The sequence below is a fragment of the Lipotes vexillifer genome, unplaced genomic scaffold, assembly GCF_000442215.2.
Source record: "Lipotes vexillifer unplaced genomic scaffold, Lipotes_vexillifer_v1.1 scaffold591, whole genome shotgun sequence".
NCBI lineage: Eukaryota > Metazoa > Chordata > Mammalia > Artiodactyla > Lipotidae > Lipotes > Lipotes vexillifer.
The window spans coordinates 5,197,199-5,212,098 of record NW_006791954.1 but is presented as its reverse complement, the minus strand read 5'-3'; the positions used below and the strand labels follow the sequence as shown (position 1 = coordinate 5,212,098).

Sequence of the window (14,900 nt, the reverse complement as noted above, 5' to 3'; positions counted from 1 at the left end):
CCCTACCACTCCCACCCTCCCCCACCTGTCCTCAAGGCCCCCTGTACTGGCCATTATTGGAGGGCAGGGCGCGATGGCCACAGGCTCTGGAGCCACACTATCCTGGCGTGTGTCCCATCTCTGCCACTGATTCCACCTGTAACCCTGGCCAAGCCACTGAACCCTGTGGGCTCACTTTCCTACCTCCTAAGTACCACCTCCCTCGGAAGTTATGAAAGTCAAATGCTTAGAACAGTCCAGGCTTGTAGTAAGTGCTCAGTAAATTAAGCTTTGTTGTCCTCTTTCCTTCAGGGCAGGGATCGTTTTGTCCTCATCACCATCCTCCTGGACAGCTCAGTAAATGTGTTGGATGGAGCAATGAGAGCTGACAAGGAAGACGAGCTCTGCGCAGTGAAAGAGGTAGACAAGCACACTGTCCTGTAGATGTGAGGGAGGGGACTGGGCTGGAGGAGGCCCTGAGACCTGAGCCCCAGGACTGGTGCAAGGCCCTCCCAGGCCTTTCTGGGCTTGGAGCAGCCCCTCTTCCCGAGACCCAGGCCAAGGCTGTGTAGGGAGCAGCCCCCTCCTTTTCTGAGCCAGTGCTGGGGCGCTTGGTGGTATGTGGGGTTAGTTGCCCATGTGGAGCAGTGAAATGAGCTGCACCCCGGGCCTGGTAGGGGCTCTGGCCTGGGACCCTTTCACCCAGACCCCGGGGAGGATATCGAGAAGCTGCGCTCCACCCGAGGATCTCTGTGGCCCTATCAGGAATCCCGAGGAGGCCTGGAGGGGACCCTGGGGTGGGGGTGTGTGTGTGGGTGTTTCTCTCAAAGCCAATCCGGGAGACTTCCTGAGCTGGACAGGGGTGGTGACCTCAGGGCTCTGGTCTGAGATGTGGGAGAGGCTTGGGGGAGGGGAGGGCAATCTGCTCTTTCTATCCAGGACTCATTTCATCCCCTCAGTCATCTGCATGGGGCGACCATTCAAGGGAGGGCAGCTTTATCAGTCCTACTTGGTCAATACTGCCCCTCCCTGATGTTGGCCAGGTGCCCACGTGCCCCACCCCTCCCCCAGGCTCAACACCCCTGCTTCCCAGGGCTGTGAGGAACAGCCCTGTCCATGGAGGCTGACTAGCCTCTATGTCAATGGTTGCCAGTTAATGCAAAAGATGCCAAAATAGAGGGGATGCTAATAAAGGGGAAAGTAACGTGTCCAGCATTTGTCTAGGGCTCTTTTTTTTTTTTTTGCGGTACACGGGCCTCTCACTGTTGTGGCCTCTCCCGTTGTGGAGCACAGGCTCCGGACGCGCAGGCTCAGCGGCCATGGCTCACGGGCCCAGCCGCTCCGCGGCATGTGGGATCTTCCCAGACCGGGGCACGAACCCATGTCCCCTGCATCGGCAGGCGGACTCTCAACCACTGCGCCACCAGGGAAGCCCTAGGGCTCTTTTTTATTCTGTATTTCATTTCATCTTTACAACAACCCTGAGTTGGCGCTGTTGCACCCATTTTACACATCTGAAGATCGAGGCTCAGACTGGTTGAGAGACCTGCCCAGCAGGAGAGCCGGGATCCACATTCCAACGTGCTTTCTAAGACTGTGGCTGGCCCTCTGTCAAAGCCAAAGTTTCAGCTCTGGAATCTGTGGCAGAAGCAGGCTCTCACTTAAGCCCCAATGCTTAGGGGACAAAGTCGTCACCGTGGAATATGCCCATAGCATCTCAGTGCCTCAGAGCTTGGGAGGGATGTGCCTCCTCACAGCAGTGCTGCACGACGGTGGCTGATTGCTGTGTGACTCCTGGCTGCACAGTCAGCCTCTTCCTCACCCCGGGCACGAGGTGCCTCCCTCTCCCAAAGGCTCTGCCCTGGGTGGATGGACCAGTGCATGTCTGCTTTCCCTAATGGGGTTGTGTGTCCTGCCTGGGCCCTGCAGGGGGCAGGCTCACTCCAGAAAGCATGTCAGTGCCACTTTAGCCACTTGCCGTGACATGGAGTGGAGGGACAGGATACTAAACCTGACCCCGACATGAGACCCTGTCCAGTCCGCAGCCTTGAGTGGGGCAGCTGGGCAGCAGGCCATGGCTAAGGGCAGGGCTGCAGCCCCGAGACCCCTTGGGTGCCTGTTGCCCCTCTGTTTTGGGGAGCAGCCTCGAGGGTCCACAGAAGACCCTGAGTATTATGAGGGTGCCTGGGGCTTCCTAGTAAGGGGAATCTCGCTTGAGGGAAGAGAGGAAGAGATGTCACAGGAGGGCTGTGGTCCGTGGGGTGTGATGACGCACTGTCCCAGCTTCCCCATGTCAGTGGCTGTGCTCTTCTTCCCTCCTGGCCTGGGACAGTGCATCTCGGGGTGGCTGGGACCTGCCCCTGTTAGATGGTGTTCCTGGAGCTGTTGGGGGCTGGAGAGGAGCAGGGTATGCAGGCCGCATCCTTCTGAGCAGCTTGTCCTGGGGGGCTCTCAAAGAGCTGAGCACATCAGACTCTCCACTCTCCTGCAGCGCTTGGGAGGGATCAGGTGGGTGGGCACCTGTTGGAGGGGGTGGGGATTTGGGGGAGTTGGCAAGGAGCTGGTATTCACTCTTTCTGGCCCATTTTTACGAACAGCCATAATAACTCTGTGGCTTCTTTCATCCAGCTCATCGCAGATGAGTTTGAAAGTAGAACCTCCAGTATAAAACCTGGTTAATTACTGCCTGGAGCCCATAGTCTGTTTTTCAGACAAACTGTCATTAGCAGGAAGAGAGTGAGGTCGACTGCAACACCAGCCCCTATAAATGCAGACGATGGAACCAATCAAACAGGGTGTTTGGGGAGCTTCCTCTGTGGTCCAGTTAAGTGGTACCTGAATCAAGGGGACACGGGAGACTGAGGCACCAGCTTCTCTCATTGGTCTGCGCATCTCCCACAAACCACAGGTTCTCTAAGGACATCAGGGAGAGCAGTGACAGCTCTGGAATTCTCCATAAAAGCTGGGTGGGGGGAGTTAGCAACCAAGTGGATCAGAGCAGGAGGTCCTGGACTCTTCCAGACAGACAGGAGCGTTCAGCCAGTGCAGCTGTGCAGGAAGAGCTGGCCTGTAGGCGAGACAGAAGTGGCCCTAGGATGCAGATGGCAGAGCTGGGTGTGAGAGAACTGGAGAGACACGGCTTAAGACTGGGCTCAGGGCAGCTCTCTGGGCCACCCCAATGGCAAGAACAGTTTGGGGCAGAATCCTGCAGCCCTGGACAATTGCCAAAACTATACCCAAGGGCGAGAGAAAGTACCTTTATATTTGGGGGGAGATGAGGGTCCCAGGGTGATTCTGGGCCTGGTAAAGGGGGAGTTTCGAGGCCTAATTAGAGTCAGGTCCTGGCCCAGTGGGGATTCAGGACCATCGACGGAGCAGCACATTGAGAAACTGGATGCTCAGGAGCCTGGCAGAGCCCTATAGAGTCTCGGGAGAAGCCAAGGGCCGTGGTCACCTCGCTGCTCTCCTGAGGCCCCTAGCATTGGCTCTGAGCCCTGTAGAGGGGCAGCCAGGGAGTGGGGAAGACCTCCATGGTCAATTAGTGTGTGCACTCAGACTGCCCTGAGGCTGGTGAGGCCTGGCGACAGCAGCGGGTAGGCGCAAGTTGGGGAGCACAGGCCGGGGGACCAGGAAACGGAGGCTAGACTTGCCAAATCTTGCCGAGGAAGGACTGAGTCACCCCACTGAAGGCAGCTACCATCGGGGTGGAATGTCACTGAGGTGTCCAGGAGAGAGAGAGGACACCTTAGCACTATTCTGAATACGGCTCACTGGGCCTGTGAGGGCAAAAATGGCAGCCACTGAGATGGGGGGACAAAGGACGGAAAGTCACGATTTTCCAAGGGAAGCCCATTATACCTGTTCCTGAGACCGGCCAGTCACGGTGACAAGTCACAGGGGAAGGAGGGAAGGAACAGCTGTGTCTTGTCTGGCCAAAGTTCTCAAACAGTGATGATTCCTTAGTGCGGATTACCAGAGAAAATGCAGGACGCCTAGTTAAATTGGAGTTGCGAATACACATGAATAAGTTTTTAGTATACATATGTCCCAAATGTTGTGTGTATTTTTATTTGCTAAATCTGGCAACCCTACCCTCAGCAGGTTTGCAAACCGCCCTGAGTTTTCCACCATCAAAACCGATTAAGCAAGACCTTTTTCTGATTATTTGGACAAATTAAATTGGTGGCTCGAGATGTCATAATTGAAGATTCTTTTCCCCTACCATAATGCTTCCTTCAACTTTGTGGACCTGTTCCTGCCTGTCTGTACTAAAATCTAACATCAGCTGGCAGGAGATCTGGTAGGAGTTTTGATGTGGTTATTTGACACAGAGTATGTAGTAACCCTGCTGTTCAGGGAGGGGCCGGGTATCCTGAGTGCTTTGTTGCTTGAACAAACTCTTTGTTACAAGGAAAAAACACTAGTGTTGAGGGGAATGAAATCAGTGTGAGTCTCCCTTGTTCTGGGTGCGTTGTGGGTAGGAGTCTAAAAAGGTTAAGACACAGACGGGGTCAGCACTTCTTAGATCTCACAGGCCCAGCTGCTCCGTGGCATGTGGGATCTACCAGGACCGGGGCACGAACTCGTGTCCCCTGCATCGGCAGGCGGACTCCCAACCACGGTGCCACCAGGGAAGCCCCCTATTGGGCTTTTTGAATGGTCTTGTTACCCTTGCTGCCCAGTCGTAGGTGATCTGGCTGCCCCATGGTCCACTGTCTGCTTCTGCCAGTGCCACTGGGGCACTGTGGGTGCTGGCACACTCTGACCACAGATCAGAGGAGCAGGGCTCCTTGGGCACACTGTGACAGGCGGTGCCTGAAGCCTTCTGCATCGAAGGGAGACAGCTCAGAGCTGGGTAGAGGAGACTCAGGCTTGACTTCTTGGGTCTTTGCCCACGGAGAACCTTGGCTTTCAAATGGAAGCTCATTTGAGGGTGGTGACCTATTTTTACCAAAGAAGGAGTCACGAACTCAGCCGTTGACTTTGAACCTGGTGGCTTTCCAAGGTGGGCTTGGGGAAAGCAAGAGTGTTTTCTGTTCCTGCAGCAGCATCCTCCCTCTTCCCCCTGCTCCTCAAGCTGAGGTCATGGTGGTCAGAGAGCATCCTGTCAGCTCTGTAGTCCCCAAGCCGGCACCTGTATCTGCAATAGGTGGGGTCAGGGAGCTTTTAGGAGCTTTTACAGTAAAGGTCAGAGGCCAGAGAGTCCTGGCTACAGTCTAGGGCCCCTGCAGTTCTGGACACAGTCCCAGCTACAACCTCTTTGAGCAGCTGTCTTTCCTTGCACGGCTGGGTTAGGCCTCCGAATCAGCATCCCATGAAACCTGGTTGAGCAGTTTGTGCCCTGGAAATAGCATTCAGCTGGGGCTCAGACTACATGGGCTATAAGATATTTTTTTGGCTGCGCCACGCGGCTCATGGGATCTCAGTTTCCCAACCAGGGATTGAACCCGGGCCACAGCAGTGAAAACCTGGAAACCTAACCACCAGGGAACTCCATTAAGAAGAGTTTTGATCTCTTAAATCTGTGAAGTGAGTTCCTGTTTATCAAGCACGTTTCAACTTACTTGTCACAATCCTGTGACTATGGCATTATGAGCTCCACTCACCTTCTGGGAAAATGGAGGCTTGAAGGAATTAAGGAGGTCAAACCAAGGTCTGGCTGAGTCCAGGCCCAGGGCCCCTGCTGTCCTGCCCGATACTTTCTAAGCCCTTCTTCTGCAAAGCCAAGTCTTAGTTGGCTCAGTTGGCCAGAGATATCATTTCAGCCTGGACATGCTGGGATGACTGACTAATGTCCTGGTGACACTGCACCTCCAAATGGACCCTTCTAGGGACCAGCCTTGGGAGGTAGACTCATGTTGCCTCTGCCTATGGAGGGAGGCTGGGAGGAAGCCGAGCCGTTGTGTTTTCCTGGTGTGCAGGTGTTGGAGGATGTCAGAGGATGGCGGGAAGGATAAGTGCCCACCGAACTGAGAAGGCATCTTGAGACCAAAAAGCGAGGCAGACAGCTCCATCTAATCCATGGGATCAGTTTATTACTCACAGGGTGGGATGGGGCTGACAGCGATCTGGAAGCATCTGCAGCTGTACTCCACACCACCGAGGCGCCATTGGGACAACTTTATAGTTAACTTAGGGTATGGGGATAGGAGCTTGGAGACAGAACGTGCATTCCTGAGTCAAGATTTATGAATGGGTAACTAGTCTCATGGATGCCGGGAATATGTCATGGAAGGTTTACATCATTGTTTGGGGACTAACAGAGCCCAGAGGCTACCCGGTCCTAATGATTATTAGACAATATCTATTAACTACAAAGTCCTTGATGATAGAGAAGTGATTTACTGCCCAGTACAGTCCTGGGTAGGGTCAGCAGAAGGACAGGAGGAATGGTAAGGGCCCAAGATGGTGTTATGCTAACAGCCATACAGTAGACCTAGAGGCAAAGGGAGACTGAGTTCCATGGGGACCGCAAAGAAGAGAAAACCCAACCGTGTCACAGGCTGATCCTCCATAATTCCACTTTGTCTGTGGTCAATGACAAAGAAGGGTCAGTGGCTGATGGTGAATGAGTCACAGACACGTCCAGGTGACTCCTGGCCGGCTCCATGGGAAACACTTGGGCCTTAAATCCTATGTCTGAGATGCAAGGGCCTTGAGCTCACCCTGTCCAGGCCCTTCCTGTTCCAAATGGGGCTCTGGGGCCCAGAGTGGTTGAGGCTCAAACAGAGTGAGGCAGAGGCCGGCCTGGAGTCCAGGCCCCCTGACTCTTAGCCCAGTGTATTTTTGATTCATGTTAGAAAGGATGGTCTCAGAATAGGACCCTATTTTGAAATAAAACCTGATGCCTGGGTACCCCTGACGTACTTAACGCTGAGCAGGTGGATTTTCTCCAGGGCCACCATGGGTGGCTGAGCTGCCTCGGGAGGTGAGCAGCCCTATGAAACCTGGGTTCTCTCCTCTGATACAGGAAGAGCATTTGTTCCTCTCGGGCCTCAGTTCATCCCGTGATGGTCCAGGCTTCTGAGGTGAAAGAGAGCAGAGGAATTCCTCCCATGAGGCCTCTCTACCACACTTCCCTCCAAGAGGTGGCCTTGCAGTCTACACCATGGAGAAAGGCAGGGGACCAAGGGCGACCGAAAGACCTTCTCTGGCCAGCTTGTCACTCACTCCAGTAGAGGCACGTGCCTCTCTTCACAGCCTTGGAGACACCTGTCTGGACTCTGGCCCACAGTGGCCCTCTGGATGTACGTACTGAGTGACAGGACACAGCCGAAGCAGCAGACAGCTGCTCACTCAATTGCCCTGAGAGAAACTTAGAATCAGCTTCAGATACGGATTGCACAAGTGGAGGGATTAAAAAAAAAAAAAGAAAATGAGAACGTTAACTTCAGATTCCAGCAGCCAGAGACCCCAAAGAGAGAAGAGCCGTGTCAGGGGCATAGGAGGTGGTACCCTCAGGATGAGCATGCTGTGTCACAAATGAAGTGAGTTGGGTCATGGGTGCATTAAGGACTTGCCTGAATGGGCCCTACAGTGACAGCCAGACTCTGCACTAGTTGTCCTAGAAAACAAAGGAGGCCCTTACAGGAGATCTCCCTGTCCTGATGGCCCAGTGGGTCTCAACTGGGGGCAGTTTTGCCACCCAGGGGACATTTGGCAGCATCTGGAGACATTTTTGGTCGTCACGCCTGGGGGAGGAGGTTGCTACTGGCATCTGGCGGTAAAGTTCAGTGATGCTGCTGACACTTCACTATGCACAGGGAGCCCCCACGCTGGGAATTACGAAGTCTGCGATGCCCACAGGGCCGAGGTTGAGAAACCTCAAGGAACCATTGCTGAGGTAGCGGAGCTCTGGAGGCCTGATGCCCCGGCTGTCCCTCCTAGGAGGGGCCGCACGGCATGTGCACCCCGGGGAGCCCATCAGGTGGCTCTAGGGCATCCTGTTGAGGTGTCCACTGAACTGGGCGAGGTGTGTGCACCATAGCCAACCCTCCTGAGTAATTTCAGAGAGAAGCTTATAATGTGTTTTGTTTTGTTTTTAATTTCATTTATTTATTTATCTTGGGCTGTGTTGGGTCTTCGTTGCTGCGCACGGGCTTTTCTCTAGTTGCGGCGAGCGGGGGCTACTCTTCGTTGCGGTGCGCGGGCTTCTCATTGCAGTGGCTTCTCTCATTGTGGAGCACGGGCTCTAGGTGCACAGGCTTCAGTAGTTGTGGCACGCGGGCTCAGTAGTTGTGGCTCACGAGCTTAGTTGCTCTGCGGCATGTGGGATCTTCCCGGACCAGGGCTCAAACCCGTGTCCCCTGCACTGGCAGGCGGATTCTCAACCACTGCGCCACCGGGGCAGCCCTATACTGTGTTTTAAGAGGTTGGTAAATTACAGCTTCAGAAGCACATAGATGCTTCTGTAAATGCCAGTCTTGCTGTGTGTGTCTATGTGGACGAAGAGTGAGCAGGTTGCTCAAGCCTTGGGAAAACCCACTTTGAGGGTGGAAGCCTGAATTTACCTTTGGTCCTGAATTCTCAGGCTCTCCTCCTGGCTTGCTTAACTCTCTGGCAGTGTGTCATCTGTTCCTCCCTTCCCTGCCCAAAGGGTCTGCTGCATTGACTGTTTCTGTAACCTGTTTAGGCACCCGTGGGGTGTCCAGGGTCCTGGTTTTACCCTCTTAGGTTCAGGAAATTGGGGGTCACAAAGGAAACTTCCCTCCAAAGCAGCCACGACGCTTTGCCAGCCACCATCATCAAAGACTGTCCTATTAGCCCAACCAGCTTTTCTACGGCCCCCGACGGGTTTTAAAACACTTCTACTGCTGGCCTGGTTTGACTCTCCTTGCATCTGTGTGAAGCAGGCAGGGCAGGCTGATGATCTGTACTGTCCCAGTGAGGACCCTGAGGATGCCTGGGAGGGAGTGATGTGCTCAGCATCACAGGGTAGATCATCAGCAGAGCCAGGGTTTGAACCTAGGTCTCCTGTCCCGAAATTCTGGGTGCCTGCACTTGACCTTGGTTGTATGGGGGAAGCAGTGGGACAAGGACGTGGGATTTGGGGTCCGAGAGCCCTGGTTTCAGATCCAAGATCTGTACTCACTGCCTGTTCATCTCAAGCAAGCTTTCCCTCCCTCTTTCTTTTTCTCCCTCCCCCTTTCTTTCTTTTTCTCCCTCCCCCTCCCTCCCTTCTTTCTTTCTCTCCCTTCCTTCCTTCCTTCCTTCCTTCCTTTCTTTCTTTCTTCCTTTCTTTTCTTCCTTCCTTCCTTCCTTCCTTCCTTTCTTTCTTTCTTTCTTCCTTTCTTTTCTTCCTTCCTTTCTTTCTTCCTTCCTTTCTTCCTTTCTTTTCTTCCTTCCTTTCTTCCTTCCTTCCTTCCTTTCTTTCTTTCTTTCTTCCTTTCTTTTCTTCCTTCCTTCCTTCCTTCCTTCCTTCCTTCCTTTCTTTCTTTCTTTCTTTCTTTCTTTCTTTCTTTCTTTCTTTCTTTCTTTCTTTTCTTTTCTTTCTTTCTTTTTCTTTCTACCATTCTCAGCTTCACTCTCCACACTGGTGAAAGGGAAATAATATTGAACACCTCTCAGGATTGTTGTGAGGTGTGAAAGAAATAACTACGAGCCTGGCACATGATGATTGCTCCATGAATTTTAGTTCCCTTTGCTCCCTTCTCACCATCCCAGGGGCCCAGGCAGAGGTGAGCAGCTATGAGGGGGGGTTGGGGTAGTGGACAGAGGTGACAAATACCTGGCTCCTTGGGAAAAGCATGCAGGCAGGGCAGGTACCAAATGTCATTTGTGAGGCCACTCCTGATTCATGGGATCTGGTACAAGAACTTTGAGGAGGCAATAAAATTCATATTCTGCTAGGAAATGACAAGAGCTTAGAGTCCTGACTTAGTGAACTAATTTTTTTTTTTTTTATAAGGCAAGGAATTTGGATGGGTAGCAAAAAATCACATTCTAATGAGACTAACTTCCTGGAATAGGAACAGGCTTTCCTAAGAGTAACATGGCAACACCCCATGGAAAGTGTATATAAATGCCCCAGAGAGGCCATGAGAGTCGGAACCTGAGCTCCTTGCTAAGCTGCAACCTTCTCTGCCAGCATCATGGCCACCCAGCTCTGCTCTCCAGTCTTCTCCTCTGGGTCCATCAAAGGTCTCTGTGGCACCACAGGTGGTGTCTCTCGGGTGCCCTGGGTCCGCTCTTGGGCTCCTGCAGAGTCCCTGGCCTCTCTGGTGTTCGGGGGTCAGCCTCCTCTGTCAGGCTGGGCCTCTCCGGCCTTGGGAGCTGATCGCCTCGTTCCTACCTGTCCTCTGGGTACCACTTCTCCGGCTTTACTGGGAGCGGGGGCTGGTTCTGCGAGGGCTCCTTCAATGGCAACGAGAAGGAGACCATGCAGTTCCTGAACGGCCGGCTGGCCAGCTACCTGGAGAAGGTGCGCCAGCTGGATGGGACAATGCAGAGCTGGAGAGCCGCATCCGGGAGTGGTATGAGTCTCAGATCCCGTACATCAGCCCAGACTACCTGTCCTGCTTCGAGACCATTGAGGAGCTCCAGCAGAAGGTAACTGGGACCTGGTCCCTCTCCAGCCCAGCAGCCCAAACCCTGGGAGGGGTCTGTCTCGTCCCACTGCAGATGGGACTGTAGCTCTTAGGGGATTCTCTCTCCTATTAGGGCCAGCTTTTCTCTCTAGGGTCTTCGTTTCTTGGGGGACCCAGACCTCTCTGCTGCTTGTAACCTCCCCTCCAATCCAGCCATTCCTCCCTTCCCTCTGCTGTCTCAGCTATAGACAGGGCAGTCACATGCACCAAGCCCCTACTGGACACAAGCACTGTGCCTGACAACTTCCTATCCTTTCGCTTGTTTACTCCTCATCTTATAGAGATGGATATTACTGGATCCATCTAACAGATGCGGAAGTTGAATCTTAGGGAGGTGCAGCAACTTGCCCCAGATCCCATAGCCTGTTGGTGTTGGATGCAGAACCTGAATCCAGGTCGGCCTGGTTCTCTCCACTCACCCACTGGGCCACTTTGGGGTTGCGGATGTCAGAACTGAGGGCCACTGACATCCCTGTGATGCCCCTCCCGGGAATGATTCTCCTTCTACACCTGGGCTCAGGATGTTCAGGGCTGGAAATGCCAAAGGTGCTGGTGGTACTTAGAAGCATGGCATCCAAAAGTTGGGCTGTCCCCTCCCCACCTGTCCCCACACTGCTGGGCCTTCCCCAGCTCAGGGGACACCCCCTGTTCCCCAGATCCTGCTGAGTAAGGCCGACAATGCCAGGCTGGTTCTGCAAATTGACAATGCTAAGCTGGCTGCTGACGACCTCCGAACTAAGTGAGTGGCCTGATCTAGGAAGGTTTCTGTGCTGCTCCCTTGCCTCTGTCCCCTGCCTCTGAGAGCTGGTGAGTGGGAGTGAGGCCAGATTGAGCTGTAAGTAGGAAATGTGGCATCGCTCCTGGATCCCTTTCGGGCCAAGGGAAAGGACCACAGTGATGCTGACCCCAAATCAGCCATTGCAGCTGGTCAGCAGGGCAGTGGGCCCTGCCTGTGCATGGCTGCTTTGCTGTAGACTCGGCAGGGGTCTGTGCGTGCAGGTACGAGACGGAGCTGGGCATGCGGCAGCTGGTGGAGGCTGACACCAATGGACTGCGCTGGATCCTGGACGAACTGGCTCTGTGCAAGGAGATGCAGGTGGAGTCCCTGAAGGAGGAGCTGATGTGCCTCAAGAAGAACCATGAGGAGGTGAGGTTGATGCCACGCACCCTCTCGATGTTTTCCATCCAGCAGGGAGCCACTGCTGACCCTTGGGTGTAACAACTATGACAACCACCTCCACAGTAAGCCCAGCTGACATTAACTGATGGCCCACTGTGTGCCAGGAACTATAGGAAGCACTTTGCATTTCATTCTCACTTCATGTCATTCTTACAATAATCCCAGGAGGCATATACTATTACAAGCTCCATTTTACAGATGAGAAAACTGAGGCACAGAGAGGTCAAATCACTTGCCTAATGTCACACAGATCCCAGACTCCTGCCCATGACACTAAATCTCCATTTGGAGGGTAGTGCCTGATAATGATTCTATTTGCCTGGTGTTTGCATCGTCTCACTTTACTCTCCCAAATCCTCTGAGGAGGCAGGTAGAGGTGCACGAGGAGGCTGAAGCTCAGAGAGGTTAAGTATCCTGCTTAATGTCACACAGCTGGCAACTGAAGGAGGAGGGTTTTTACCCAGGTCAGTCGAACCCACATCCAGCATCCTTTTCACAGCCTTATGCCATCTTGCCTCCTTTCTGCAGGAAGTCAACACACTTCGATGCCAACTTGGGGACCGGCTGAATGTGGAGGTGGATGCTGCCCCACCAGTGGATCTCAACAAGATCCTGGATGAGATGAGATGCCAGTATGAGGCCCTGGTGGAAAATAACAGCAGAGATGTGCAGGCCTGGTTCAACACCCAGGTGGGGCCGGGCCAGCCCAGGACAAGCTCCTGGGGAGGGGTCACCCTTGACAGTAGCTTCACTTGCTCTGACCATGCTCTGGGTCCTCTCATGATTTTCAGACTGACGAGCTGAACCAGCAAGTGGTGTCCAGCTCGGAGCATCTGCAGTGCTGCCAGACAGAGATCATTGAACTGAGACGCACGGTCAATGCCCTGGAAATCGAGCTGCAGGCCCAGCACAGCATGGTGAGTGGCCCCTGCCTGAGTGGCTGGCCAAGCTCGTGGAAGGTACCCTGAGCCACCAGCCTCGGTTATCACAGGGTGTGATCGCAAGTGGTACCCAGATACCCAGGGCTGTGGGTCTCTGGGTGGGATTCCCTCCTGTTGGGAGTGATTTCTCTTTCCCATTGCAGCGGAATTCCCTGGGATCCACCCTGGCAGAGACTGCGGCCCACCACAGCTCCCAGCTGGCTCAGATGCAGTGCCTGATCAGCAACGTGGAGGCTCAGCTGTCCGAGATCCGCTGTGACCTGGAGCGGCAGAGCCAGGAGTACCAGGTCCTCCTGGACGTCAAGACCCGCCTGGAGTCAGAGATTGCCACCTACCGCTGCCTGCTGGAGGGAGAAAGACTGCAAGTGAGTGGGTTCCGGAGGTCCCGGCTTGTGGAAAGGGCTCACCTGGACCCAACCCTCAGTGCCGCGGTGAGGGCATCAGTCCTAGAGTGGTTATTGCACAGATGAAGCGGGATTGATCAAAGCATCTTCAGAGAGATTCCTTCCAGCCCTGGGCTTTGGGCTTTTGCAGGGGGACAAGTCAGCCCCATTCATGGCATTTCTCCAACCATTGTTTTTGGCTGGGAGTTTCTGGTCTTCATCCCTGCAGCCCTTGGGGATTTCAGAGGCACTGTCTGAGCCCTTTGTCATTGTCACCCACCTGTCTCACTTGACCCCTGTTTACATTTGAACACGAATGTCAGTCCAATGGCCAATGCCAAACACCCTGATATGATCTCATTTCCTCAGGCTGCCTGCCCACCCTTGTGCCACGGAATGCAAGCCTGCCGTTAGAGTTCCTTACATCTCAAGTGTGCCCTGCGCCCCGGCTCCCCAGATCAGCACCCAGATCCGCACCATCACGGAGGAGATAGGAGATGGGAAAGTCATTTCCAGCAGGAAGCACGTGCAGCTGCTGTAACCAGCTGCCCAGCCCAAGGGGCAGGCCCTGGCCCACAGGAAGGAGGACACCCCTCTGGGTCCTGGCTCTAAAAGACGCCCCCCCCGCTTCCCGAGAGGAACTCCCTGATCAACAGATTTTTCTACCAAAGATACTTCTTGGACTGTTTCTGACATTTACTGCTTCTATGCCGTGTAAAGCTAGGTTTTCCTGGAAATTTACCCAATAGAGTGTGTTCTCTTGGCAAAGCAAACTTGCCTCTGTCGATCTTCTGTGGTTAGTTACTGGGGGTGTTTGATCTGGGCTTGCTGCGAAGGTGTGGATTTTGGTTTCAGGTCTGTCTCCTCTGGCTCTGAGTGGTAGGATGTGACAGAATGATTCAAAATATCTCATAACAGGGATACCCTAGGGCCTAGTCCATGAGAACAGATGCTGAGCTAATCCGATGGCTGCTGGCCATAACCTACAGGCTTGGCTCTGCCCATGCGGACCACCTGGGGCGGCCCCAGGAGAGGCAAAGGCTCCCAAGCTGTCCTCCTCGGTAGCCCTGCCTGGTCTGGTGGTTCTCTCTTCCCTTCAGTTTCTGCTCCTTTGTCCAGCTCCTGTCACCTCGCTGGCCACCTCCAGGCCTGACACTGGGGACAGTTTAGGACGGGGGTGCCACCCAGAGAGGCAAACTCCAAGCAGCCAGCCTGGGCCAGCCACTCCAGGGAGGGGAGTTGTGTGAGCTGGGAGATGTAGGTGGGAAGGTTGGGTGAACCCAAGTCCCTAACACTGGACACAGGGCTGAAGTGAAGGGTGGCAGGGACAGTGAAGTGGGGAAGGGGGAGGGGACAGCCAGACCTCACTGTGGAGCAAAGTTCAGAGTGCCTCAGATTCCACTGGCTGAGCCATGCTCATCTCGGCATGGCTCAGGCTGGAGGCCCCTCTGATCAGAGAAGCATGGCCTGTGAGAAGTCTGAGGGCCCCATGCCTCCTTTGTCCCCCTACCTCATTCTTCAGTTGAGAATATAGGCCCAGAGAGGGCAGTGACTTGCCCCAGGCCACACAGCAGTGAGTGGTGGGGATGAGGCCATTGCTCAGCTCTTCTGACTCTAGCTCGGGCACTCTTCCCAGCGCACAGATTCTCTGTCTCTGTCTCTCTCCGACCCCCTTCCCTCTTTTCTCTACCTCTGGGCTCTTACTTGAGTCCAAGACCCATGGGAAAGAACTGGTTCTGTCTATGTCACCAGGTAGTTGGTGCTAAACATGAATCTTCAACCTGCTTGACAAGCCAGAGGTGCAGCAAACACATCTTGGAGCTTAGGGAAA

The 14,900-nt window shown here is 54.1% G+C and overlaps 1 protein-coding gene across 1 annotated transcript; it reads left to right on the top strand.

The window, feature by feature from the left end:
* Positions 1-10,070: 10,070 nt before the first annotated feature.
* KRT36 (keratin 36) lies at positions 10,071-13,610 on the top strand. The gene is given in 10 exon segments (XM_007465239.1): positions 10,071-10,167; positions 10,170-10,412; positions 10,415-10,527; positions 11,222-11,304; positions 11,565-11,712; positions 12,274-12,435; positions 12,537-12,662; positions 12,830-13,042; positions 13,044-13,051; positions 13,439-13,610. Coding segments are annotated over 10 exon segments (1,365 nt in total).
* The last annotated feature ends 1,290 nt before the right edge of the window (positions 13,611-14,900 follow it).